This window comes from Nicotiana attenuata, unplaced genomic scaffold (assembly GCF_001879085.1).
Source record: "Nicotiana attenuata strain UT unplaced genomic scaffold, NIATTr2, whole genome shotgun sequence".
In the NCBI taxonomy this organism is placed as follows: domain Eukaryota; kingdom Viridiplantae; phylum Streptophyta; class Magnoliopsida; order Solanales; family Solanaceae; genus Nicotiana; species Nicotiana attenuata.
Window position 1 is genome coordinate 334902 of NW_017671047.1, and position 27983 is coordinate 362884.

Here is a 27983-nt window from a genome sequence, read left to right on the forward strand (position 1 = left end):
TATCCAAAACATTATTTTTTGTTGTTGTCAATTTAACACATCTTTTACAATAAAAGTCCTAAATTAATCATGTCTTGACTCTTGATCATTAATTTTCGGCAGAGTAATATCCCTGCTTGGCTAGATGGAGCAATGTAGCATTATGAAAAGACTTAGAAACTGAAAAACACTACTACAAATAATTTAGGGGCATTTTGATTTACATATAAAGTTGAGTGGTCAAAGTATAATTTTCCAACTAAAATTCTCTCCATCCGCATCGGAGTACTAATCCAAGTTCCGTGTCCAGCAAATAAAAAACGATTCTTTTACACAACAGAGAAGAAGCATAGAGTGGGAGTGAGGGTAGAGTAGGAGGCGAAAGCATAAACGAGGACGATGCTAGAAAGGGCGCTCTCTTCTCGCAGGGCGCCGCCGTTCAGTGACGACGGAGACGACGACGGCGACCAATCCAAAACACGGAAGCACATTTCCGTACCGACGAAGATCACAAATTACTTGATTCGAACCGGCCACCTCTGGCCATGCCTTCTCATAGGGCTCGTAATCATTGTGCTCACTTCTTTCGTTTATCACACTCGTGATTTAGTGTGTATCTCAGCTTCCTCTTCCGATCACATTTCTCGTTTGCGATTCTTCGGCTTTGATGGCCTTGAAACCGACTTCGGATCTCTCGGCGTTCCCTGGTGTAAGTTCATTGCGTTTCCCATTTTAGTGTCTATCCAGATCTGGTTTATTTTTATTTTTTTTATATTGAGAATTGCGTCCGGATGTTCGGCTTATCAGTAAAGGGATTCAATTGCACGTCTAATTTCAAGGCATTTTGATAATTGAAAATGCTATCCACATTTCCAGAAATTGTACATCTAGTTTCAAAGCTGAGACTCTGTTTTTTTTTAGTTTGTATCTATCCGCATTCACTTTAGTGTTCCTTGATTGATGATCATTTAAAAGATTCAGAGTCTGGCATAGAATGAATCAATTATAGCCTCCTAACTTTAATGTTCTTCTATAGTTGATAATTATGAGCTCCATAGTGTGTGGCATAAACTGAACAAATTGGCTTTCTAGTAGTTTCAGTCTAATATATATAGTCACAGCGGAGCTAAAATGGTTTATCATCATGAAGTTATTTTACCAAATAATGTCTTAAGCTGCACTTTGGATCTGTGGTCAACAAATGAAACAACTGTTTCCACGGGTGCCTATGTATGCGTGTATATTTCATCTACATAGATGTCATTTTCCTTTTCTAGATAAGGGAGATGTTGAGTGAAAACCAGTTATATCTATTTGAATACTCAATTCAGTTGTTGAGCAATGAAATTCATATGATTCAATGCACCTTTAGTTAATTTTAACTCTTGCCAAAAGGCAGATCGAAACATGGAAAAACTGTTGAATGGACCACAAAGGATTTAATCAAAGGCTTGGAGGAGTTTGTGCCCATATATGAGACACGACCTATCAAGAATAACATGTATGGGATGGGTTTTGACCACAGCTTTGGGCTCTGGTTTATGACTCGGTGGTTAAAACCAGAATTAATGATTGAGAGTGGCGCATTCAAGGGACACTCAACTTGGGTTTTGAGACAAGCAATGCCAGATACACCAATCATCTCACTTACACCCCGTCATCCTGAGAAGTATCTCAAGAAAGGACCTGCTTATGTTGATGGGAACTGCACATACTTTGCTGGAAAAGATTTTGTTGATTTTGGAAGCGTTGATTGGAGAAAAGTTATGAAGAAACACGGAGTCAAGGATCTTAGCCAGGTTCTTGTCTTTTTTGATGACCATCAAAATGAATTGAAAAGGTAATATAAACTTTTGTAACATGGATATTCTCTATTGTGGCTTTCTTAAAATAGTAATTCCTTCCATCGCTATTTTGTCTAATTATTATCTATTTAATTGCCGCATCCACTGATTCTATGGCTTTGCCGGTTGCCACTTGTTTTTGCAAATTTTTGACTCATTCTCTGTTTTGTTTGGATTTGAACTTTGATCGACAGACTGAAGCAAGCACTTAAAGCTGGGTTCAGGCATCTTGTGTTTGAGGACAATTATGATACTGGTACTGGAGACCACTATTCCTTCAGGCAGATGTGTGATCAGTTTTATATAAGAGGTATATTTTCATTTCAACTTTAAATAATTATCTTTCCTCTGTCAAGGCCAAAGCAGCCATTCTTTATTCTGACTCTCTGCTTTTCCCCTTTTGGAGTTGATTCAACCTTGTATTTGGAAATTGTTTGCTCCAAAAATGTTACACATCTTACGAGTACAAAACAATATAAATTAATCCCGGGATAATCATAGCAAACCGTAATAATCCGTTGGACCAATTGAAAGAAATGAAAATAAGAACTCAGAATTAGGGGGAGAAGCATTAAAAACCTTTATTGATAATATTTGTTTGGTCTGCCTCCCCATGAAGAGGTTCAGAGCCTTACAATGGTGTTTTCTCTTCCCATAAGAGGGGTATATTTTCTTGTTTCTCTCTCCTCTCACTAGTGGTGAAGAAGCAGCCCCTTTCTAGGGTCCCTTCTCTTGGTATTTATAGCTATGGGTTTCATGAGCTGTCAATAAGTGGCCGTGGCCACGTTGAAATCTCGCCTTTATAGTGGCGGATAGGCCAGGGCCTTTGTTGACCGAGCCAGGGGCGGGTTGAACGTCGTCAATTATTAGTGGTCGTGCCACTAATTAATCGTGAATTAACTTAAAACGGGATTAGCCTCGTTAATTATCGTGGGGTAGGATTCTGACCCATACAGTTAGTCCCTCCGCTTATCGAGGTCGTGTTTCGGCCGAGCTCGATGAGCGGACTTCATCGATTGTGATTTGAAAACAACTCGAATAAGGGGGTCGACTTATTGGCGGCGGTGGCCTTAGTCGTTTACACGTTGGAGATGGCCGTAGCCTTTCGTACATTAAAGATGGCCGTAGCCTTTCATATGTTAAGGTTGGCCGTAGCCTTTCATATGTTGGAGATGGCCGTAGCCTTTCATATATTGAGGATGGCCGTAGCCTTTCATACATTGTGGATGGCCGTAGCCTTTCATATATTGGAGATGGCCGTAGCCTTTCATATATTGGAGATGGCCGTAGCCTTTCATATATTGGAGATGGCCGTAGCCTTTCATATATTGAGGATGGCCGTAGCCTTTCATACATTGAGGATGGCCGTAGCCTTTCATATATTGAAGATGGCCGTAGCCTTTCATACATTGAAGATGGCCGTAGCCTTTCATATATTGGAGATGGCCGTAGCCTTTCATACATTGAAGATGGCCGTAGCCTTTCATATATTGGAGATGGCCCTGGGGAATGAGTATGCGCCGGGTATGTATTTGGTCAAGTCCAAAATTTTAACGGCGTACGGCTCATTCTTTCAGTGTTCGCAGGTGGTGGCGATTGTTCTGACGGCGGTATGCTGGCGGATGGCTGAGAAGCCGCTTTGCGGAGCTCGTCATAATGACGATTGCTACGACAGAATCGAACCGTTTTACGGTTGGTCGTGCAGTTAATGATGGCTATTGGGTTTCGCAAAAGCCATTTATGTTGCCTATAAAGGTGGGTTGAGGCATTCATTTCTCATATCTTCATTGTTCATCTGAGAGAGAAATTCTGAGGAAACTTTTTCGTTTCGCTAATTCATCTTCTCTTTGCTTACCTTTGATTGTGACAACATTTGTCTTCAGCAGATCAACAATGGCAGTCGGTTCTTCCCCCGGTGCTCCTCCGGTAGATTTTCCGGTAGTTGAAGGGCCATCTCCGGCAATGGGAGGTGCGGAACAGATGGAGTCCGGCGAAATTCCGTCGGTTGACGAGGTGGTTCCTCGGCCCGAAGGTCTGGCGATTGATTTCACCGTTGATAGTGGAGAGGAACCGGTGGATGAAGCCCGTTGATGGGGGAGATCGGGATGGCCCGATTGCGGGAACAGGGGGTCGTTCCTACCCATGCAGACATCGTTCTTGCTAGAAGCGAGGAGAGGGTCAACACCGACCGCAGGGGATACTGCGTTTTTTACGCCTACCCTTTCAGGTTGGGGTTCAAGATCCCGCTCCCAATGCTGGTGGTGGATTTCTGCCGTTATTACGGGGTGTGCCCGGGTCAGCTCACTCCTTCCCTCTACAAATTGTTGGCGATGTTCATCAAGTACGCGGAATTGGCCCGTAGGGAGGTCACGCTGCAGCATGTGCTGAGTCTCTACGCTCCCCAGAGAGTCCGCGGCACCATGATTCAGGCGTGCCCTCGTGGGTCGAGGGGCCTGGTCATGAGATTGGATGACGAGGTCGACCCCCGCCCTTTCGAGCACTTCTTTTATATTAGGACCAAGCACCTGGTGGCGGATGCTACCGGGTTCCCAGAGGCTTGGAACCATGCACGTAAGTTCTTTAGTGGTTGAATTCTCTTTTCTTCCCCTCTTTGTGATTTGTGCTTATGAGCGTTAACTCGTGTCTTTTTTGTAGCCGACAGGTCGCCGCCGCCCCCATTGTCTTGGATACGTGAGTGGGTCGAGGCCGTACTCCCCCATACGAGGGGGATACGTACGTGGGCGTCTTTCTGGGAGAGGCATGGCCGTAGGCCCGCGGCAGGTAAAAAATTGATCTCTTCTTCTGTTCCGCTTTGCTTCAGCTCTATTCATTAACCTTGTTTTCTTGTGATTAGGGAGGGCACGCCGCGTCAGGGCCCCTCAGCTGGCCTTCCGTCGGCCTGGTGCAGTTGCTCGGCTTACTGCAGCGCCGGTGTCGCGCTCAACACCGAGGGCGGCATCAGTCGAGTCTTCAGCAGTTTCTTCTCCATCACGGACCCTACTTCGGGACGAGGGGCCATCGGGGGTTGTGCGCCCTAGAGCGGAATCGTCATCAGATGGGGAGGAGGAGAGGCCGTTGATAAGGCGTAGGGTCGCGTTCGCGCCGGCTCCTCCTGTGGTAATTAATTTGGGTTCCCCGTCGGCGGACGCGGAGAGGAATGCGGCTGCGGCGCCTGCCCTCGAGGGCGGACAATCAATGGGGGTTGCCCCGGTTGGCTTAGGCCGTGATGATACCGTCGCTTCGGAGACTCAATTGGTGGTTCCAGTCGCTGAGACGGGAGGTAGTTCCTCAGCGGCTGCTGATGTGGGTGAGGATGAGTCTGAATCCGACCTGGATCCCGACGACGTCCGTATGTTCCAGGAAGGCTCCACCAATTCAGCGGTGCGCGCAGAGGGGCGATCTCGCTTTATCGAGATTCCCACGGAATTGAACTTATTGCTCCAAGGGGAAAGCGTGGTGCCGCAGTTCGAGTCGCTGTGCTTGGAGGCTGAGAATGCGTCGCTGAGGGGCGTTACGGATATCGGGCTGATGAATGAAGTAGCCGTGATGGGCTTGAGGTTATGTACTGTTGCGTCGGTTCGCTTATTCTTTGCCTTAGGTTTATTCTTTTATTCTGATCGTTGTCTTTGCTTTGTAGTCTTATCTCTTGGAGGTGGAGAGCATTCGTCGAGCCAAGGTCCGTTCGGGGATATTTTTGCGGGCACTGGAAAAGTATCGACGCTACCGTAATCAGTGCCGAGAGTTGCGCGTGCGCTTGAAGAATGATCCTCGCAGCCGGGCCTTGGTCGAAGAGCTGGCGAGGCGGGAGCTTCAGATGCAGCAAATACTTGGCAGGACGAGTGCTCTCGAGGAGCAGCTCCGCCGAAAGGATGAGGAGCTTGAAGCGGTAAAGAGGGTCGCAGCTGAGTGCGAGCGCCGGGGCGAGGCCAAGGCGGCGGAGGCCGCTGCAGCATGGAGCGGGAAAGTGACCGCGTTGGAAGGTGAGGTCGCGGCATTGAAGCTTCAAGTGAGGGATGCTTCGTCGAGGGCCGGGGCGTTGGAGGAGGCTATCCGCGTGCACGAATCCCAACGGGCATTGGAAAGGGATGCTGCGGCCTTTAGAGAGGCGAGTCTCGAGGAGCGGGTTGGTGTCTTTGAGCAGGACGCCCAGGTCATGGCGGACCGGATCACAACCATAGAAGAAGAGAATCAGCGGCTACGGGATCAGGCCGCTTCTTCCAGCCAGGCTCGAGAACTTTGGGTCTTTGCCGAGGCCCAGCGTGATGTATATAAGAGTTTGTGGGAGGCTGGCGTCGTGACCGAAGCTGCTTTCGAGAGGGCGCGTCAGAAGGCTCGTGAGGCACGTGCCGATTGTGGTTTTGACGCGGCGACGCCGGAGGTTGATGCTGGTGCAGACGACGGCGCAGACGGCACCGAGTAGAAAGATGTCTGTGCATTTTTTCTTGCCTTGTTCGCGCTTGGCGTTTTAGGCGTTTCTTGTATTAATATTTTTTTATTTCTTGTATTGATCGGCTTTGGCCGGGTGTAAGCGGGGATGACCCGTCATTGACTTTGTAAATATATAAATTTTCTTTTCCATTGCCTGCCTTGTGCTTATTTTTTGTCACTGTTTTTCTTTCGTTCTTTAGAGTTTTTGTTGCGCTTTTTGTTGAACGTCGGCGTTGGCGGCCCTAGTCGAATTTGGATCGACGACTTTAGTCGTGATAGACTCGACGACCTTAGCCACAAAGTCAACTTCGACTGTCGTCGGGTCGTTAACTCGCCGCAGTCAAACCTAGGTCGACCGTTGGCGGCAATGGCCTTAGGCATAATATAGTTGATGGCCTTGCTTTTTCAACTCGGTGCGGGCGAGTCTTAGCCGTTATTTGGCGATAGCGGCGCTTAGCCTTAGTCCCAGTTCGGACGCGGTCGAACTACCGGTTGTGATAGTAAAAAACGCGGCCTCGTAGTTCGACCGGGGCCGAACTTTACGTGGCCCGAATCTTAACTCGAGTTGGGAGAACTTACTTGGATGGTGAGGGTGCCTATCCTGCGCTTCGATTAGTTGGAGGTCGGGCTTTGCTTTCACAGATGAAGGCGTTTGGCCTGAGTCTCGGTTCAATTGTGGTTGAACTTGCTAAAGTTGAGGACGAAGGCGTCCATCCTTATAGTTCGAGCGAGGTCGAGCTCGTTGGATTTAATGATGAAGGCACATAGCCTGAGTCCCAGTTCGACTGTTGTTGGGCTTCGTTAAATTTGGTGGCGAAGACACGTAGCCTGTCTTGGTTCAACCGTAGTTGAACTTGTTGGTGAAGGCGCATAGCCTGTCTCGGTTCAACCGTAGTTGAACTTTTTGGCGAAGGCACGTAGCCTGAGTCCCGGTTCAACTGTAGTTGAACTCGTTGGTGAAGGCGCATAGCCTGTCCCGGTTCAACCGTAGTTGAACTTTCTGGTGAAGGCGCGTAGCCTGTCTTGATTCAACCGTAGTTGAACTTTCTGGTGAAGGCGCGTAGCCTGTCTCGGTTCAACCGTAGTTGAACTTTTTGACGAAGGCGCATAGCCTTGATATAATGGCGAAGGCGCATAGCCTGAGTCCCGGTTCAACCGCGTAGCCTTGATATAATGGCGAAGGCGCATAGCCTGAGTCCCGGTTCAACCGTAGTTGAGCTCGTTGGTGAAGGCGCATAGCCTGTCTCGGTTCAACCGTAGTTGAATTTGTTGGTGCGTGCTGTATTTTTACGAAGGCACGTAGCCTGAGTCCCGGTTCAACTGTAGTTGAACTCGTTGGTGAAGGCGCATCGCCTGTCTTGATTCAAACGTAGTTGAACTTGATGGCGAAGGCACGTAGCCTGAGTCCCGGTTCAACCGTAGTTGAACTTGTTGGTGAAGGCGCATAGCCTGTCTGCATAGCCTGAGTCCCGGTTCAACCGTAGTTGAGCTCGTTGGTGAAGGCGCATAGCCTGTCTCGGTTCAACCGTAGTTGAATTTGTTGGTGAAGGCGCATAGCCTTGATATAATGGCGAAGGCGCATAGCTGAGTCCCGGTTCAACCGTAGTTGAACTTTTTGGTGAAGGCGCATAGCCTGTCTCGGTTCAACCGTAGTTGAATTTGTTGGTGAAGGCGCATAGCCTGTCTTGGTTCAACTGCTGTTGAACTTTGTCGATCTTGATGACGAGGGCACAGAGCCTGAATCCCATATTGTGGGTATCGAGTGCTGGAACTCATTTTGGGATTCGAGACCTTGAGCGGCTTACCCATTGTCTTCCCAACCAGGGTATATAGGCTGTCTTGAGGCGAATCTCGGCTCGAGATATCTCCGTGCCGGTTTCCGACCGGAGTTCGTATGCCTTACAGAGACCTCCCCTGAGGAAAGGAGGGGGCCCCTTCTTCTTGTTTGGACTATCTGAGATTGGAGAGAGAGTGAGGACTTAGATCTTGATTTGAGATCTTCGAGCTCCCCTTCGAGTTTGGCGCTTCTTTTCTTTTGGTCCAGGGAAGAACTACGCGATTTTGCTATGAAATCCCCACAGACGGTGCCAAATTGTTTGCTCAAAAAATGTTACACATCTTACGAGTACAAAACAATATAAATAAATCCCGGGATAATCATAGCAAATCGTAATAATCTGTTGGACCAGATGAAAGAAACTAAAATAAGAACTCAGAATTAGGGGGAGAAGCGTTAGAAACCTTTATTGATAATATTTGTTTGGTCTGCCTCTCCATGAAGAGGTTCAGAGCCTTACAATGGTGTTTTCTCTTCCCATAAGAGGGGTATATTTTCTTGTTTCTCTCTCCTTTTACTAGTGGTGAAGAAGCAGCCCCCTTTTTTAGGGTCCCTTCTCTTGGTATTTATAGCTGTGGGCTTCGTGAGCTATCAATAAGTGGCCGTGACCACGTTGAGATCTCGCATTTATAGTGGTGGATAGGCCAGGGCCTTTGTTGACCGAGCCAGGGACGGGTTGAACATCGTCAATTATCAGTGATCGTGCCACTAATTAATCGTGAATTAACTTAAAACGGGATTAGCCTCGTTAATTATCGTGGGGTCGGGTTCTGACCCATACAAGTATATTGCTTGATTTTTCTTTTTATATTTCTTTTCCTTTTGGTACTTTTAGAGTATCCTTTTTATATCTTATTGTTGTTGTTGAGTAAGGAGGATACATATATTACATTAAATTTGGGCAGGTGATGTGACTCTCCTTTTCAGCCCCACTTGAACAACAACTTTCAAGAGAGAGCTGCTCTTTATGGGATTTCTCCAAATAGTTCGTCATCTTATTGCGCTCACAAGGTATTTAACTAGCATTATTTCGATTTTTGCACCCCTCAAACACATTATTTTCATTATTTGTGGTGTTTATCTTTTATACGTCCCTTGAGAAAATATTAAATAAGAAAGGATTTTCACTATTTTACTCTTATTTATATCTTAGGATATAGTCTCTTTCATTTAGTACTTACTCATAATTAAGGTATTTGTAGTCTTCAAAAATAATTAATTTACTCTTGAACTTCTAATATGACAAATAATATTTGAGACAATTATTTTTAGAAATTAATCATATTCCAATGGTGTATATAATTTAAAGCTCATTTTTTCATTATATTTATTAACCGTTTTTTGAGTCAAAATAGCAGAGCATAGAGAACAGCAACATTACTCCAATGTCAAAGCGCCTACATGAGGATTACGCAGAAGCACATCATGGTGTGTTCTCCTTTCAAAACAACGATTATCTTTGTTCTGTTATTATTGTTGCATTTTGTTTATCATTTTCCAGAGACGTAAAGAAAAGTGAAATAAATAAAGTTTCTAAATATAGCATATTTTTTGGTCTAAAATAGTAGGTGTACTAAACAAAAGGACAAGAGAAGTGGGCTTTCACGACGTACGCAAACAAAAGAAGTCAGTCATAGACTAGTAGATAATCCCTACTAGACTGCTTTTGGTAAGTACGTAGTATAATTTATATCGTAAAAACAATTATCGTAGTTTGACTTTTATATTTGGTCGAAGCATTTTCAAGCATTTCTTTTTATTTCTCAATAGTTATTTAATGAAATTATATAGAATGCGTACAAGTACCTTAATTCTTCAAAACTAGCAGTCTGGCACTGATTAGGGAATTGGCTTTGACTGGTTAAGTTCACATAGAGAGCCAATCAAGTACCAAAACAAACTTTTTTTTATAAGATAAAGTACAATGTTCGTGTTTTTTCTCGTTTCTTTTCTTCTCTTTTCCCATTTTCTCTTAATTATATTCCCATTATAACATAAAATGACTGCAAGTTTTTATTTTCCAGAGCCTTTTTTTTAACATTGGTGTTAGAACAAATTTTCATACACCTTAAACTATTCTATTAGATACCTACATTATTATAATACATGTACGATGTTAGTCCGCCTATTAACTCTTAGGCAAATTAAAAAAATATACTTTGTATTATTTTCATGACCCATGGGGGATTGGAACTAGGTCCGATCATATGGTCTTTGCTCCATATTCGTTGACTATATAAATACGACACCCTTAGGTGTTAATTATTTTATAGTTAAATGAATCAAACTTAGCTTTATCATGAAATGTTTTGTATATTTGATGCTATATTTCTTAAGATATTAACCAACAACAATTATTGATAGATAATTGCTGAATTTCGTACAGTCAATTGATTTTGCAGATTATGAAGACACAAATACTTTATGTATTGGGGGAAGTCAAAGAGGAAAAATAACAAAGGACACTGCCTAGTTATTTGAAGTTTTTGCGGCTATAATTGGTGTTATGTATTTTCTGCAATGGACACATGCAATGGACTGAGCTAAGCCATGACAATAACTGACTCTGACAAAAAATAAGTTTGAAAAAAAAAACAAAAAAAAAAAAAGTGGGGAATAAGCAATAAGTTGAATGGTCTATTGGGTAGGGCTAGAATTTAGGGGACTCATAGCCATGTGATAGCATTAGTTGAATAGTGAATTATTGTTGTGTTCTCATGACTAGATCCATTGCTCTTTCTTTCTGTGGATAGATGTTTCCTGGTTATAGGGGAAGGAGGATATGGAAAGCCACTTCAGTCTTCACTATGCAAGTGTACATATTTTATTAGTTTATTTATGGGCTTTATTACTTTTCAGGAAAATCCTAACTTCTTCATTACTTAGTAGGTTATTTAAATTTCATTATGGTTGTCTTGTTTTACATTTTTTCGGGTTTCCCATTTGATATCTAGTACCTATTTTGGGGTTCGATTAATTTGAATGTCGTCGAAACAGTCTCGCTTTTGGGGTAAAGCATTCCCTATATATGAAACGCAACTCCAAAATCCTCAAGGCTTGAAACCAAAGTTCTTTTTATTAATAATAAAGGAGTAGTTACCATCCTAGCACAACCTTTGGATATCTTTGCTTAATATCTACTCTACGAAGAGCGTGTTTTTACCAAATTCTCACAATTACAATTCTTTTAGGAGCTCTTTATATTATTAGAGCAATTTTTATTCAATAAGCTTGCAAAAGCAGCAGGTGCTTTTTCATGTGTTAATACATGAAAAGTTGTTATGCTCTAATTACCAGTATCTGAGTACCATAATATGATGGTAAAGTCAAATACAAAGCTACTATTCGCGTTAAATTGCTCTACTAAGATATCTCTTTTTAGAATATCTCATGAATATTTTTAAAATTGATAGTATTAATAAATATAATTATCATGAAATCTCATCAAAATATCAAAATACTGGCAAAGTTTGATAAACTATTGGTAAAGCGATGTAATTATTAGCACTGTGTTTTCTTCAAAAAAAAGGAGGATGGGGGTATGAATTGGGTGGGTGGGTGGGTGGGGGAGGATATTTAACCAAATTATTTAGTAAGAGGTTGAAAAATAATAAAAGTGATTTATTTCCTCGTTTTCATACTCTTGAACAATTAGAAAAGGGTGGTGTAACAGTTCTACTTCTACTTCATATAGTGGTGCAACTTTTTCTCTCTATTCACCATGGCCAAACATAAAGGAATTACTACGTAAATGATAACGACTTGGAAAGAAACACTTGAAAGCCAATAAATAAAGTGGTTGGAAATGATGCAAAGTATTATTGTTGATAATGACTTTGTGAAAACTTGAATATAATCGAGGACAAAGAAAGATGAGCTCAATTCGAGCTCTAATGGCGGATTGTTAGAGAGAGAAGCAGTTACACGAAATGAACCTTCTAGAAAGAAGGAGCATATTTTGTTTTATTTCTTCAACTTACAAAAAAAAGAAATGAAAATACAGGGGTAGTAGTATATTTATAGTATTTGTACAATTGCTCAAGAATCAATTATGACTACTCAATACTAATACAAGGGGAAAAGGATGAAAAATAATAAATAATCTCAACACCCCCTCCCCCCTCTCAAGTTGGAAGGGAGGACCTCACATCCAACTTGCTAAGAAGTGCAGCATGTTTGATTCCTGTTAGCGACTTGGTCAAGATATCAGCCAGCTGCTCATTAGTAGAGACATGATGGAGAGAAATGAGTCCTTCCTGTAGTTGATCCCTCACAAAGTGGCAGTCTACCTCAATATGTTTTGTATGTTCATGGAACACAGGATTGTTTGCTATATGCAAGGCTGCTGACTATCACAAAAGATGGGAATAGGTAAGGTCAATGGAGTAGTAAGTTCATTGAGAAGTCTTGCCAACCACACAAGTTCACCAACTACCATTATGGCTGACCTATATTCAGCCTCTGCATACGACAATGAAATAGTGGACTGCTTCTTAGATTTCCAACTGATGGGGATGTTGCCAATTAGTACAATGTACCCACTGACTGATTTTCTTGATTGAGAGCAAGTGGCCCAGTCTGAGTCACAGAATGCCCTTACACTGTAATCTGCAGTGTTGTTGAGGAAAATACCCAGAGATGGAACACCTTTTAAGTATCTCAGGACATGATATGCTGCCTTTAAGTGAGGTTCCCTGGGGCTTTGCATGAACTAACTGAGGTGTTGTACACTATATGCAATATCCAATCTAGTGTTAGTGAGAAAGTTGAGTTTGCCAATCAGTTTCCTGTAGTAGGAGGGATCAGCTAGTGGAGCTCCCTCATCAGCTTTCAGTTTCACTGAGGGATCCATAGGAGAGGTCATAGATGGACAGTCTATACAATCAAACTCTCTCAGAAGATCAACAGTAAATTTCCTTTGTGACATGAGGACCCCTTGTTCTGTATATTGAACTTCTAGTCCTAGGAAATAGTGGAGTCTTCCTAGGTCCTTTATCTTAAAAGTATCATGTAGGAAGGTTTTCAGGGACTCAATCTCCTGCAGATGGGTACCAGTAACAAGGACATCATCTACATACACAGCTACAAACACTACTGACCCTTCACTCTTTTTATAAAACATAGAATAATCAAGCATTTAATGGGTGTACCCCCTTGAGCACAAGGCTTCAGTTAATTTATCATACCATTGCCTACTTGCTTGTTTAAGCCCATACAAGGACTTGTTCAATTTGCACACTAAGCCTGGTGAATCCACCACTAGACCTGGTGGTATCTCCATATATACCTCTTCATGGAGATCTCCATGAAGAAAAGCATTGTTCACATCTAATTGCAACAGTTGCCACCCCTTTTTGACTGCTACTGCTATTAAGGTCCTAACAGTTGTCATTTTTACTACAGGTGAGAAAGTTTCTGTGTAGTCTATCCCAGCTTGTTGTGTATAGCCTTTGACTACTAATCTAGCTTTGAATCTCTCCACACTCCCATCAACCTTATGTTTAATCTTATATACCCATTTACACCCAATTTCCCTTTTTCCAGTTGGAAGAGGAACTAAATCCCAGGTTTTATTTGCATATAATGTTTGAAATTCTTGAGTCATTGCTGCTTGCCAAGCAGGCTTTAATATGAGCTAGGTTCACATTCATGTAGACTAGTTCCTATCAATTGCTGACAACTGGACTGTGTTTCATTAGCTTGATTTTCAGGAAGTTTGGGAGCAAATATGTTGAAAGAAAAGTAGCAGCAGGGCTGTGAGGTGTATCAGAGGAAGTGTTATTTGGAGATTCAGCATTTGGGAAGTTTCCTGATGTTCATAGCAAATGGGAATACATTCTCATGGAATACTACATCTCTTGAAATACTTATCTTCTTAGTGGCCAGATGTAGTACCTTATACCCTTTTGTCCCAAAAGGATATCCCACAAAAACATGGGGAGTAGCTCTTGGTTCAAACTTATCTTTGTGTGTTTTGAGGGTGGTAGGGAAGCATAAACAGCCAAAGCTTCTGAGACTTTGATTGTAAGAATAAAGTGGTCTCTTGTTATTGAACTCAAGGCCATTGTCTGTTCTTATAGTTTTGACACTAGTATTGAATTGCTGCTCTACCATGGCAAAGAAGGCCTTAATGGTGTGTATAGCATTGCTCTTACAGCTTAACAAGTGGGTCCATGTGGACCTGCTGTAGTCATCCACAAGGGTGATGAAATATTTGTATTTGTTGTGTGTTAGAATATGGTATGGCCCCATAAGTCAATGTGTAGTAGTTTCCAAAGGTTTATTAGTTAATGTTGTTCTTTCTGGAAAAGACAATCTGGCTTGCCTTGCCATTGGACATATAGGACAAAGAAAGGGCTGTTTAGGTGCAAAGGTAACAGGAATAGAAGGAATCCCTTTCATTTTGACAAAAGGTACATGTCCTAATCTGTTATGCCACAAAAGATCAAGTAAATATTCTGTAGTAGATGCATTATCATACAAGAAAGACTCACTTTTATTTCTGGAACTGTTTACAGTTGTACTACTACTGTAAGGTGGGATAGCCATGGTGGAATTAACAGGAGCAGTAGGAACTACCTTATTAGTATTGACTAGTTGAGTATAAGGAAGTGAACTAGATGTTTTAGCTACAGAATCTATGTTACTCTCATTATTAGTAACACATGGAAAGGATGCACTAGAAGGATTAGAGAGAGTTGAACCAGTGTTGATAGTTGCTTGAACTGTGAAGATATAGACCAGTCTTGGCTTTACCAATCTCTAGTGGCCTCTTCAGTGAAGGGCCCTGTAGAAGAATACAGATGTACTTGGTGAATACTATAATACAATCAAGTTGAACAGTCAATGAGTGGACTGATATCAGATTGAACTTAAAACTGGGGACAAAAAGGACCTTTTTGAGAATGAATTTTGGGCTTAGAATTACATCACGAATCAGTGTCACCTTGACCTTGTAACCATTTGGTAGTGTGACTAAGTATGGATATACTAAGGTTGTAACATTGGTTAGAATTGATTTATTATGTGTCATGTGATTTGTGGCCCCAGAATCAAGGATCTAAGTGTCAACATTTGAACTAGAACTATCACATAAATGATCATTGGTATCAAGATGAGTAGAGCATGCTGATATACCTGCAAAGTTCACAGCTCCTCCATTGATGCAATTATTTGTGGATTTCTCTGCTCCTCCTTGAAAATTTTCCAGAATACTGAGCAGTTGGCCATATTGTTCTTTAGTCAGGCTATGCATGTGTCGATTCTGTTCCTGTTCCTGAGAGCCATTACCATCATCCCTTACTGTGTCAGCTTCATTTGATGGTCCAAAAACATTTCCAGCAACTCTTCTTCCCCTGTTGAACCCGGAGCTCTGTGGGAATCCATGAAGTTTGTAGCACTTGTCCTTAATGTGCCCTGGCCTTTTGCAGTAGTCACAGAATGGCCTAGGTCTGTTGTTAAGCTGGTTTCCCTTATATCCACTGAATGTGTTGTTGTTTCCCTGTTGATTGTAGCTAGTTCTGAAATTGCCATTTTCTTAGCCACTCACGTTTAAGGCAGCAGATTCCATTGAGAAATTGTTATTTGGCTTAACTTCCCTCTGTTTCTCCTCTTGAATGAGGATTGAGAAGGCCTGGGCTATTTTGGGAGAGGGTTCATCATCAGGATACTTCCTCTCACAACAGTATACACTTTATTTAATCCCATGAGAAATTGAATTAGTCTTCTATCTTGTTCCGCTTTGTGCATATTCTCTTTTGCTCCACAGGTGCATTTGCAAGCACATTTGGCATGAACATTCAGGGTATTAAGTTCTTCCCAAAGCTTCTTCATTTTTGTATAGTATCCAGTGATATCCAGACTTCTTTGGCTCAGATCGTTGATCTCCTTTTGTAGTTGATACAATTTTGCCCCATTAGTTTGGTCGTATCTATCCTCTAGTTCTTGCCAAAGTTCTTTGGCATCATTGACGTATTGCAAGCTGTCCGCTAGATCCTTAGACAGTGAGTTTAGGATCCATGAGGTCACCATATCGTCGCAACGCTCCCATTGATCTAGATCTGCCAAATCAGAGCCCGTTTTTTCACATTTTCCGGTAATGAACCCTAATTTGTTTTTCACGGAGAGTGCCCTGAGGATTCCTCGCCTCCATGATCTATAGCCAGTTCCGTCAAAAGCTATTGGAACTAGCATGGATCCAGCGCTTTTCGATGGATGCATGTATATGGACTTGTCGAATCTAGATTTTTGTTTGCCGTCGGGGTCACCATAGCTTCGTTTTCTCCGGCCATGATTCGAGTTGGCTATCGAGAAAGATGAACTACCAGGAATGACTGACTAATTGATTGATTTTCACACAGGAACCCTAATTCCAAAAAAAATGAGTGAATCTCTGAACCCAGGAGCAGAGAAATGGAAAATTGGAACGGGAGGAGACTTTAAATCATCATCCCGCTCTGATACCATGTGAAAACTTAAATATAATAGAGGACAGAGAAAGATGAGCTCAATTCAAGCTCTAATGGCGGATTGTTAGAGAGAGAGAGAAGCAGTTACACGAAATGAACCTTCTAGAAAGAAGGAGCATATTTTGTTTTATTTCTTCAACTTACAAAAAAAAAAAATGAAAATACAGGGGTAGTAGTGTATTTATAGTATCTGTACAATTGCTCAAGAATTAACTATGACTACTCAATACTAATACAAGGGGAAAAGGATGAAAAATAATAAATAATCTCAACAGACTTGCTTGGACTGTAGGAGTTATAGATGGTTCCGTCAAAGCAAAGTTGGATTCCAAATATGTAAAAGACACTGTTTTGCCAGGAAATTAGCGGAATCCATTTTCTTTTATTTAAGATTCATTGTGAAACCTGTTGGGTTTTAGCTTGTTAAAAGCTTAAAATAAAGAGTGAATGGAAAATGAAGGGAAAAGAGAAATATTTGGATTTTTCTCTTTGACAGAGGGACATTGTCCCATATAGGAGGAAAAAAAGAGTTTTGATGGGTATATATACAATTCGCACCTTTTGATTTGTTTGATGGTTTCATGCTTACGATCTGGCATGTGTTTCACCTTCCCTTAGCTTTAAATATATGATGATACATTGATAAAAATAGATACTAGCATGTAGTATGACTCCTATGTCTCGGTTGCTTGACTTATGTTCACTTTGTGCTTTATGCTTAATATCTCTTAGTGAGTACTTGTTTGATTGAGAGTTGGAATGAGACCGTCCTTAGTGAGTCATGTGCCATGTGTGAAGTGAGTTTTTTGCATGTCCATGTTATTACATTTGAGTCTAGAACTTGCCCAAAATGTGAAATGAAGCGAAATCCTAGGTGTTGCTCGGTTTGAAAAGTGAGGTTAGGCTTTCTTTGATCTTTCTGAGTTTTGTTGCTTATCACAAATAAAATCATCCCTAGTTACCCTTTTGATCCTATAAGCCTTTCTTTTGGCACCCGCATTACAAGCCTATCCCTGTTAATTATTAATTGAAGAGAAATTTTCATAAAGCACTATCTTTTAGTAATAATTAGCCATCTATAGATACCATTTGCTATATTACGGATTATAGATACCTTTTCTGTGATTATAAGATGTAATTGATTTATTTAAGCTATTGTATTTATGAATACAGTAGCAAAAATAGGCGTGAACAGGGAAGTCCAGCTAATCAGTTGTTGTATTCGAGTGTATTCGACTGTATTCATGGAGTGAAACATGGGATTACAGCTGGACAGACTATTGTATTCGACCGTATTCGACTGTATTCACGGCGTGAAATAGGGGATTACACTATTTTTAAAACGGAAAGTGAATCAATTAACATAATAGACTCCTAATATAGCCCAACAAACTCAATTATAACACACAAATTTTGTATTTTTAGTTATAAAAAAGATTCTCAACTGAAAAAATACCCCCAAAACATAGCAATCTTCAGAGAAATTATATAACACATCTGAATACATAAATTATATTAATTAAAAAAATATATGAATACGTTCATGGCATATAGCGAGACAGTAAATACAATGAAATACATAGAATACAGCAGGATACATTCAAATACAATTAAAAAAAAGGACAGTGGATACAATGAAATACGTGAAATACAACGAGATACATTGAATTACAATGAAAAAAAGACAATGAATACAATGAAATACATGAAAATACAACGTGATACATTGAAATATATTAACAGAAAATTCAAGTTGCTCAGCCCAAACTCCGTCGTCTTTGTTCAAGAACAAACCCAACTTTCCGACGAATCCGCCGCCGTTCATAAATAGAGATAATATTCTAAGATTCAGGTCCTTCTCTTTACTAGTATTAAGATAAAAGAAAGAAAAAGAGAAAGTAGCTAAGGACCAACAGAGATGGACAAAAGCTGGGAACGAAGGCAAATATTTCAGTTCAAAATGTTGATTTGACTTGCGTGATAATAAACAAATGCAAACTGGTATATGGAAGACAAACAATGATTTCCGGCCCGATTCATGCGTCTCCACTGGCGGGAGCTGTTGCGTCGCTGGCTGGAAGCACGGATTTTCTGTTTGGTTCCGAGAAGAAAAGAAAATAGTATGGGTGAGAGGAATTTTGAGATTGAGCATCGTGTTTTCAGGGAATGGGGGAAGAGAATGGGATGTATCAAAGTAGAGAGAGAAAGAAAATAGTGTAACTGAATAGCGTATTTAGTGGCTTAGGGCTAGGAGGTAACCAAAATTAAATATTTTGCTATAAACCTTAAAAGGTATCTATAGAATATAATTTTTTTAAATGGTATTTATTTAAAATAAATAAGGTGTTAACCTTTGCTATAAGAGGTAAAAATTCCTTAATTTAACCATTTTGATCCTTAGACTTCTTAAAGCACTTGAATTGTAAAGTGAGCGCTAGAAATATGTAATGAGGAAACTTGGGGTAGCTTTTGAGTGGAACCAATAGAAGAAAAAAATGTGCACTTGTGCTTTAAATAAAAATCCACTAGTGGCAAGGCAACAATACAAAAAAAACGAATAAATAAAGGTTTCTTATTCTTGCTAGTGGATGTGATCTGAAGCAATGTGTAAAGAAGAAGAAAAATATTATGAGGTGAGCTATCTTGTGATTATTGAAGTGGATTGAAGGAATTTCTACGCTTAAAGTTGAATACGTGATGTGTTGAAGTGCTTAGGAGGGTCAGCCACTATATCCTAAATATATCCTACCCGTCCCTTAGCCACATTACAATCATAATAAAGTTATAGTTGATTTCAGATCGAGCGGACTTCATATGTGTGAGTCCTTAAAATATATTCGATCATGTGATTTAGATGTGTGGACTGCTTACTCTTTGTTTTATTATGAGGGCACATGATTTCACAAAGGATAGGTAACGTTATTAGACCTCTCTGTTAGATTAAGTATTCACTACAAGAAATAAGGGCTACGCCGACATTTAATAAACGTCGTATTAAGTGCCATAAATGTAATAAAATTACTTACCGACATTTATTTTACACTTAGGTCAAATGTCGTAAATTTCAATGTCGGGAATTTTCCGACATTTATATTAAGTCGGTAAATAATTTACGATATTTATTTCACAACTCTTTTTGAAATGTCATATTAGATTTTCTGACATTTATTATACTGTCAGTAATTAAATAGGTTATAGCTTATTCTGTTTACAACATTTGGAAGTGTCAAGAAAATTTGAGTGACTAGTGACACTTATGCAATACATCCATTGTTGGATATAAGGTTTGGGTCGTGGGTCGCCCGTGCGACTGACCCGGCCCATTTTAAAAAGAGATAAAAAAAGGGATAAAACCTAAGGAGGTTACACGTAGGTTTTTACTCCCAAAAACTACCGCACGTTTTCTTTTGAGAAACGTGAGAACGTGGAGTAGAAGTTATCATCGGTAGTTCCCCCATCTCCTCTTCTCTATATACTTCTCTTCAGTACAGAGATTCAAGGGGGCAGAAAATTGAAAAAGGAAGAACACAGTGAACTTTAGGCATTGACTTTGTGAACAAAAACTCTGTTTCCTGGAGATTCAGAATACGATTTGGGTCAATTCTTTTGGTGTGAGTTCAACGGTTTCCGCTGCATCAATAAGGTACACAATTCGTTGTTCTCTCCCCGCGGTTTAATAAAAAAAGGGGATAAAACCTAAGGAGGTTACACGTGGGTTTTTACTCCCAAAAACTACTGCACGTTTTCTTTTGAGAAACGTGAGAACGTGGAGTAGAAGTTATCATCGGTAGCTCTCCCCATCTCCTCTTCTCTATATACTTCTCTTCAGTACAGAGATTCAAGGGGGAAGAAAATTGAAAAAGGAAGAACACAGTGAACTTTAGGCATTTAGTTTGTGAACAAAAACTCTGTTTCATAGAGATTCAGAATACGATTTGGGGCAATTCTTTTAGTGGTGAGTTCAACGGTTTCCGCTGCATCACTAAGGTACACAATTCGTTGTTCTCTCCCTACGGTTTAATCTAATAATGGTATCAGAGCCACCGTTGTTTCTCTGCTAAAGTAATGTTTGCAGCAACATATGTGAAAGATGATATGCTTATATCCTTCCTCTATAAACTTTAATGGATTTGCTGCCCAGTAATAATGTTTTGTAGTTTGTTGGTGTTTTATTTGACCGAGTAATATTTTTTTGTTTCAAGCACTACTGCTTCAAAGTGTTTGCAAATTTCAATATTAGAGGCTTCTGTCTTTGATTATTGGTCGTAATTCAACAAAATAAAGATAAAATTAGAAAGGAAAAGGATGAGTAACGTTGCCGCTGGGGTTTCCCTGAAGATGCTGCGGCAACGTGTTTGTTTCAAAGGTTAATTGAAGTCCTTTATTCTATTGATTTGTGATTGGCTGGATTAACCATATAATCTGCCTACAATGTTGCTACTCTTAAAAGAGATCATGTAAAACCATTCTCCATGGCAGCAGAGGGGATGTAGCTTAATATCTTATACCTGCTTAACAAAATAATTGAACTTCCTTCGGAATTGATCTAGTACATGTTGCACAATCATTGAATGATCTGCTTGACCTTTAGCTACTAAAGTGATCTGATACTCAATAAAACTTTATGTAATAATCTATTCAAATAGTGATGGTCAAACTAGGAGTATAGATCTCAGCATGATAATGTGATATCACGATTATAGCTCCTCGTGATTACATCTTTGTACCAACGTGTTGGAGTTTTGGTATTTATTTTTGAATTAGGCATGTGAAATTTGATTAGCATTCTGTTTAAATAGTATGCTTTCACTTGTTGAAACTGGAAATTTGAGTTTTTTTTATCTACTTAATATAGAAAATTAGCTTAGCATTAATCCCTTACATTGATATACTTCTACGAGTTATTGTGACATATGTTGTCACATTGAGTGGTTGTAGACATTCTTATTGTTTCCTTGGTCCTATTTCAGATATGGTTGAACAAGGACAAGTTCGAATTACTCCAAGTGGGAGTTCTCGAAGTCAAGGAAGGGCACAACGTAGAAGGGTACGCCGTCGCAGGACTTATTTCTATAATGATTCAGACTCTGAACCTGAAATCACCAGGAATGTCCCAAGGGCGAGGCAAAATGCGTTAAGGGATCGAAGGGCTGAACGAAGGGAAAGAGAAAAGAAATTTAGGGAGTTTAAGGAATTTAAAATGGGCCCTGATGTTTCCGTTCCTGAACATGTATACCTCTTTAAGATAAAAAGAGCTGAATTGGCTAATTACATAGAAATTACTGATTGGGAAGCATTAGTTATTTTAGCGGACTCTCTTCGAGAGCCTTGGGGTGAAATTTTAACTGATATTTATCATGATGTTTGGCCTAGTGCACCTTTTAGCGTATATGAGCAAGAGTTAGTGTTCGATGGTATATGGATGTCCTAGCAAACATGTAAATTGCTATTATGTATTTTATTTTGATGAATTTTATATTATATTTTTTGTCTCACTAGTCACATACATTGTTTATTATATCCTTTTGTAATGGATTGAGACTTAAAATATGTACAGGCTAAGAAGTGATCTTAATATTAATTAAAAATATTTAGATATAGATGATGAATGGAAACGTAATGACCGTTCGATTCTATACTAAATGTAGAATTAATATTGTAATTAATTTTCTTGAGTGTGTAATCACATGCATAAATTAACTAAAGTATATATTGATGAGCTAAACTTGTAATATTGTCTCTAATAACAGACATGGCATCAAAAAGTATCATTGCTGACTTGAACAAGGGTGACAAACTGAATGGTGAAAATTTCGATATCTGGAGTCGTAAGATGTGGTATGTACTCGAAGAGCAAGATGCTCTTGAAAGTATTAACCATGTTATGAGTCACCCAGAGGAGGGTAACACTGCACAACACAGGAGGGATCTGGAAACTTACAATGTTTGGAAAAAGAAAGATTCCACTGCACGTGGAATTATTGTAAGTTCAATTGCTGATGATCTCATCCACGAATGTCAGCAATATCCTACTGCTCAAGCCATGTGGGCACATTTAAGAGAGGCATATGGGGGTACAACTGTGACTCGCCTTCGACAGCTGACAATCAAGTTTGACACGTACAAAAAGCGTTATGATCACGGTGTCAAGCAACATCTAAGGGTGATGTCAAATATGATTGCTCAACTCAAAAGTGCTGGCCATGTTCTCTCTGATGAGCAACAGGTTCAGGCTGTGATTCAGTCTCTTCCCAATAATTGGGAACATTTGAAGGTTAACTTGACCCACAATGATAGCATCAAAACTTTTGCTGATGTTGCCCGTTATGTGGAGCTTGAAGACGAGCGGCTTGGTGCTGCCAAAGCTGTACCTAATGCCTTTGTGGCAGAATCAAGTGGTACAAAGAGATCAAGCTTCAAGCGCAAGAGAAACTGGAAAAATGACGGAAAGGGTAAGGAGACCGGAGAAGGACACTCCAAGAAAAGAAACAAGCCAAATTCCAAGAAAGAAAAATGGTTCTACAAGAAGAAAGACAAGAGCAAGATGAAGTGTTACAATTGCCAAGTCCCAAGGCATTTTGCTCATGAGTGCACTGAGCCGAAAAAGGTAGCATTTCAAAGCGCATCTCTTAGTGCTATATATGTTTCTAGCACTGTTTTACTAACTGAATCTTATCCTGTGTGGATTGTAGACTCAGGGGCCACCGACCATGTGAGCCGCGATTGAGAAGCATTTATGGAGTTTCGTCGAGTTCCACCTGGATCAAAGGATGTATATGTGGGAAATAATGCTAAGTTTAAAGTCAAAGGGATAGGAACTTGCAGAATGGACATGCGGGATGGCCGATCTTTGATGTTGCATGACGTCCTATATGTTCCAGAGATTTGACGAAACTTAGTATCTGCGTCTGTTCTTCTAGATTTAGATTTCAATTTGAACTTTAGTCGCAGTGGTCTTAGAATTACTCAAGACAATGTTTTTTATGGTTTTGGACATCGTTATGATGGTTTTATTGTGTTAGATTGTAATCCTTCTACGTATAACTATTATGTTGACCGTTGTGTTATGGCATGTTATTCTAGTAACAATGATGTTGATGTTATTACATGGCATGCAAGATTAGGTCACATAGGGCAGGATCGAATGAATAGATTGGCTAAGGATGGACATCTAGGTCCTTTCTCTAAAATTGAAATGCCAACTTGTGAAAATTGTCTTGCCGGAAAGATTACACGTAAACCATTTGGAAAGGTTAAGAGAGCTCATTTTCCATTGCAATTAATCCATTCTGATATCTGTGGTCCAATGAATGTGATGGCTAGGTCTGGTGCTTTATATTTCATTACGTTCATTGATGATTTCACACGCTTTGGTTATGTCTATCTGATCTCTCATAAATCTGAAGCACTTGAATGCTTTAAGAAATATGTGAATGAAGTTGAGAATCAATTAGACAAAAGGATTAAGACCTTAAGAACTGTAGAGGGCGTGAATATCTTTCAAAAGAATTTGAAGGATTGTGCAATGAAAAGGGAATCACCAGACAGTTAACTATTCCATACACACCTCAACAAAATGGTGTAGCAGAAATGAGGAATAGAACACTACTGGACATGATAAGGTCCATGATGGCGCAGACAAATTTACCTATCTCTTTTTGGGGAGATGCGTTATTGACTGCAACTTATATATTGAACAAAGTGCCTTCTAAATCAGTTTCTTCCACTCCTTATGAGCTATGGACTGGTCATAAACCAAACTTAAAGGATTTACGACCTTGGGGTTGTGCTACATATGTAAAATATTCTTTAAGCAAGTTTGGTAAATTAGGTCCAAAAGGCAAGAAATGTATCTTTAAAAGATATTCAGAACACTCCAAAGGGTATGTGTTAATTGGTGAATTAGAGGATGGAATTGTTACTGAGATTGAATCGCGAGATGTCACTTTTTTGGAAAATGATTTTCCCAAGAAGGGCGAGGTAAAGAATGGAGAGCCTCTTTATGAAATGTTGAACTCAGATAGTCAGCAAGTGTCTTCTGACACAGTTGATAATCAAATTGATCAAGATCTTATTCTTGATCCGAGTGGGAGTGGGAGTGGGAGTGGGAGTGGGAGTGGGAACTCTCAATCCCGAAATCCTTCTGACGAACCTGAATATCAACTACGAAAGAGTGCCAGGAAAAATATATGATGATAGGCTATAATTACGTATTTTAGTCGCTTATTACACTCTAATTTACTGCACTTTAGTTGAGTTTGCGCTTTAATCGCTAGTGTTTTGCACTAATTGTATGTTTTATGCCTTGTAGGTGTGATTCCGAGCTATATAGATGTTATGGAATGAATTTAAGTGATTTGAAGCTTTGAAGTCTGAGTAAAAACTCAAGGAATTAAGTCGGGATCGTGTTCGGGGGTCAAATTTGTTAGTTGAGAACAAACGAAGACTCGAGTAGGCATATTGCGGACTGTATAGTAAAATGCACATAACGTTTTGCTCAGAACTCCATTTGGGCTCCACAATATATGGGTGGAAATCTAAGTCAAAGGGCTACAACTTTCATGTTTTACGTTTTTCCAAATTCCAAACGGAACAGGGTGAAAAACGCGGTCGAAACCGCGACCGTGGAACTGACCGCGGCAGAAAATCAGAGAGCTTGTCTGGACGCGGTCCTACCGCGTTTTGGCCGCGGCCGCGCCGCTCCAGGCGTCAAAAAGAAGTCTTATTTCGTCCGGAACAAGGTTATTTCGGCCCTACACTATTCCAACTTGTATAAAAGGGGTCCTAAACCTATTTTGAAGAGAGGGAGGACATACTTTTGACATAATTTAGACCTAAGGAGGTTAAGGAGATCGGAGATTCGACCTAAGGAGTCAAGAACACAATAGGAGCAAGACGCGGAATTCTTCAATGAGTTTTTCCTTCTTCTTCCTATTTTTCATTGTTGGTTATGATTTTTAGTATTGTAGTTTTACATACTATTATGAATAGCTAATTCGTTTTCTAGGGTTTTGATGAAACCCGTTGGGGATGAATTGGTTGTTATAAGTAATATAGATTTGAATTAGTTTAATCTCTATTTGTTCAACTATGTTTTGATTGTGGTTAATTGAAAGGATCCTCAATTAGCCGTTCCTATTTATTATGTATCTGCTTGAGAGAGAGTGCATATTTAGGTAGTTGTTTGAACAACATCACTCCCGGAGTATAGGCGAGAGTCATAACCGAGGGTTTAGAGGTTGTATTAGAGATAACGATACCTCGGGTGCGATCTAAGTGAACTGTAGTGCGAATCTAGCTAGCGTAGCTTGAGAGAGTGCGTCTAGTAAATTATCATAATTGCTTGAGGGAGATTTATGATAGCTGGAGAGTTCATGATTGATAGAGGCAACTAAGTCAACGCTATAAGAAACATACAACCAAGGAATTCAACAACGGGGGAAACCATTACCTTAGACCTTTATTCTAATTGTTTACAATTCAAGCATAGTTAGTTTTCAGCTGTTTATTTATTTTTAATCTTGTCTTCTTGGTGATATTAAACAGATACAGCTAAGCCTTAGTTCTCTGTGGGATTCGACTCTGGACTTTTAGACCGGATTATATTTGCAGCGACCGCTTATCCTTTTTAGGACAAGAGTTGGGCGTGATCAAATTTTGACGTTGTTGCCGGGGAACTAACGGTGTAGTTGTAGCTGTATATATTGCTAAGGTTCAAGTTTGAACTTTTAGTTTGTTTTATTTTTTTGTATTTTTTTTTAACAGTTGATTTGAGAAACATGGCATCTTGGAATTATGGGAATTTAGGTGTAGATAATTCTACTATTGATCTCCATACATATTGTGAAGGAAACCACCAGTGGAAAATTTTTCAAAACGTTCCTAAGAGCGAGTTATGTGCACCAACTCAATCTTATTTTTGGAATGTGTGTGATGTGTGTGGTGGTAAAAATGGGCACCTTCATGGTTGTGCTTATATTTCTTATTTTCCCCCAACCCCTTACTATGATGGTTCAACCTTTTCTTGTGAACTTAATAGGAACAAAGAACCTAGGAATGCGGACCTGAAGGAGATCAAGGATATGCTAAAGTGCCTTCTGGAACAAAACAATGAGAAACAATTGCACATAGAAAGGCAAGAGGCAACTATTCGCAAGTTGGAGACTCAATTGAGTCAAGTGGTTGGAGCTTTTAATGCTCAACAAGTCAATATTGAGGATAGTAGACAAGAAGAGCATGAATTTGAGGTGTTAATTGGGGAGGTCAGAGTAGAACATCAACAACCTAGCCAACTAGAATTTGAGGATGTCAATGTTGAAGAAGTAATACTAGAGTCAACCAAGGACGTTGAAGATACAAATTTAGTTGACTCTAGTGTGATTGGTGTTGAGGAGGTTAAAAATCTTGAAGTTCATGTATTTGAGCGCGTTGGGCCTCATTCCAAACACTTCTCTACATTATGTTCAAAAGGTGAAATGGAAATTCACCCTTATGAGCATAAAAAAGGAGTCCAAGGAAGAGGTAGATGAGCCTTATATTTTGGATTTCTCAAGGCCGTCTAGGCAAGGTGACACTCCTCGGTCGAGAGCCAACAAGTGCATAAGATTTTATCTAATTTTTGGCTCGCAAGAATTTTTACCGCCCCAAGAGCATAATCATAAGCTCGAAGCAAAACTTGGAGTCAATTCATAAGCTCGAGGTGGAGGCAAAAAGTGATTCGCGTCGTGCCGCGACGTTAAATCAAGCGCTTGTTGGGAGGCAACCAGCTTTATTGCTTTTTTTTTAATTGTATTATTTTTGTAGTGTCAATTTTTTTATTTTCTAGGAGCATGGAAAGCAAAGGTATTGGAAGAATGCAACAGCAAACCAAATGGTTGGAACTAAGTGTGAGGTACCCGCACGAAGGACCAAGCTCGGGGAGAAGTCTGAGTACCCCATGAGTTGTTAGTGCTTCGGCCTTTGGCCTACCAGGGAGTCTCTTTTACCCTTTTATTAGTTATGGTGTGCATTGGGGACAATGCACAATTTTAAGTGTGGGGCGAGGAGATTATCTGGGTGATTTTCTATGCTATTTTAGTTGTGTTAGTTTAATTGAGTAATTTTAAAAAAAAAAGGATTGGACTTTTCCCGACGATGGATCTATTAGACAATTTTCTTGAGGGATTTAAGTCTAAAGAAAAAAAAAATTTTTGTTAGGTAGTGTAGCAATTCCCCCTTGGTTTTTCTTTAAACCACGGTTCTTTTTCAAGGGTTTTATTTGAACCGGGTGTAGTTAGTTTTTTTTTTTTAGAAATAGGAGCCATTGTGTTGTGTTTTGAATTGAAGCAATATCTCTTGACTTGGTTATGCCTTGAGAATAGTGAGTACTTTGGCTGTGACGCTTAGGCTCAATTTTTTACTCTTGTATAAGTACCTTAAATTGTATGA

The 27983-nt window shown here is 40.2% G+C and overlaps 1 protein-coding gene and 1 long non-coding RNA gene across 3 annotated transcripts; both read left to right on the plus strand.

Annotated features, from left to right (window-relative positions):
- The first annotated feature begins 281 nt into the window (after positions 1 to 281).
- LOC109205496 lies at positions 282 to 6639 on the plus strand. The gene is made up of 6 exons (XM_019368211.1): positions 282 to 688; positions 1375 to 1819; positions 2018 to 2133; positions 4479 to 4507; positions 5680 to 5803; positions 6452 to 6639. The coding sequence occupies exons 1-6, from the start codon at positions 379 to 381 to the stop codon at positions 6637 to 6639; spliced, it is 1212 nt and encodes a 403-aa protein (XP_019223756.1). The 5' UTR covers positions 282 to 378.
- Positions 6640 to 8695: 2056 nt separating this feature from the next.
- Positions 8696 to 10942, plus strand: LOC109205500. 2 transcript variants are annotated; one of them, XR_002064686.1, is made up of 4 exons: positions 8696 to 9099; positions 9444 to 9516; positions 9654 to 9757; positions 10475 to 10942. It is a non-coding gene; the product is annotated as an uncharacterized LOC109205500 (long non-coding RNA). The 2 variants fall into 2 exon arrangements; XR_002064687.1 differs by having other exon boundaries at positions 9447 to 9516.
- The last annotated feature ends 17041 nt before the right edge of the window (positions 10943 to 27983 follow it).

Excerpts from the sequence above, each read along its gene's own strand:
- LOC109205496 (XM_019368211.1), top strand. The coding sequence starts at position 379 with ATGCTAGAAAGGGCGCTCTCTTCTCGCAGGGCGCCGCCGTTCAGTGAC. Across the intron at positions 1,820-2,017 it reads CATCAAAATGAATTGAAAAG|ACTGAAGCAAGCACTTAAAG; the intron begins GTAATATAAACT and ends TTTGATCGACAG. Across the intron at positions 5,804-6,451 it reads GAAAGTGACCGCGTTGGAAG|AGTTTTTGTTGCGCTTTTTG; the intron begins GTGAGGTCGCGG and ends TTCGTTCTTTAG.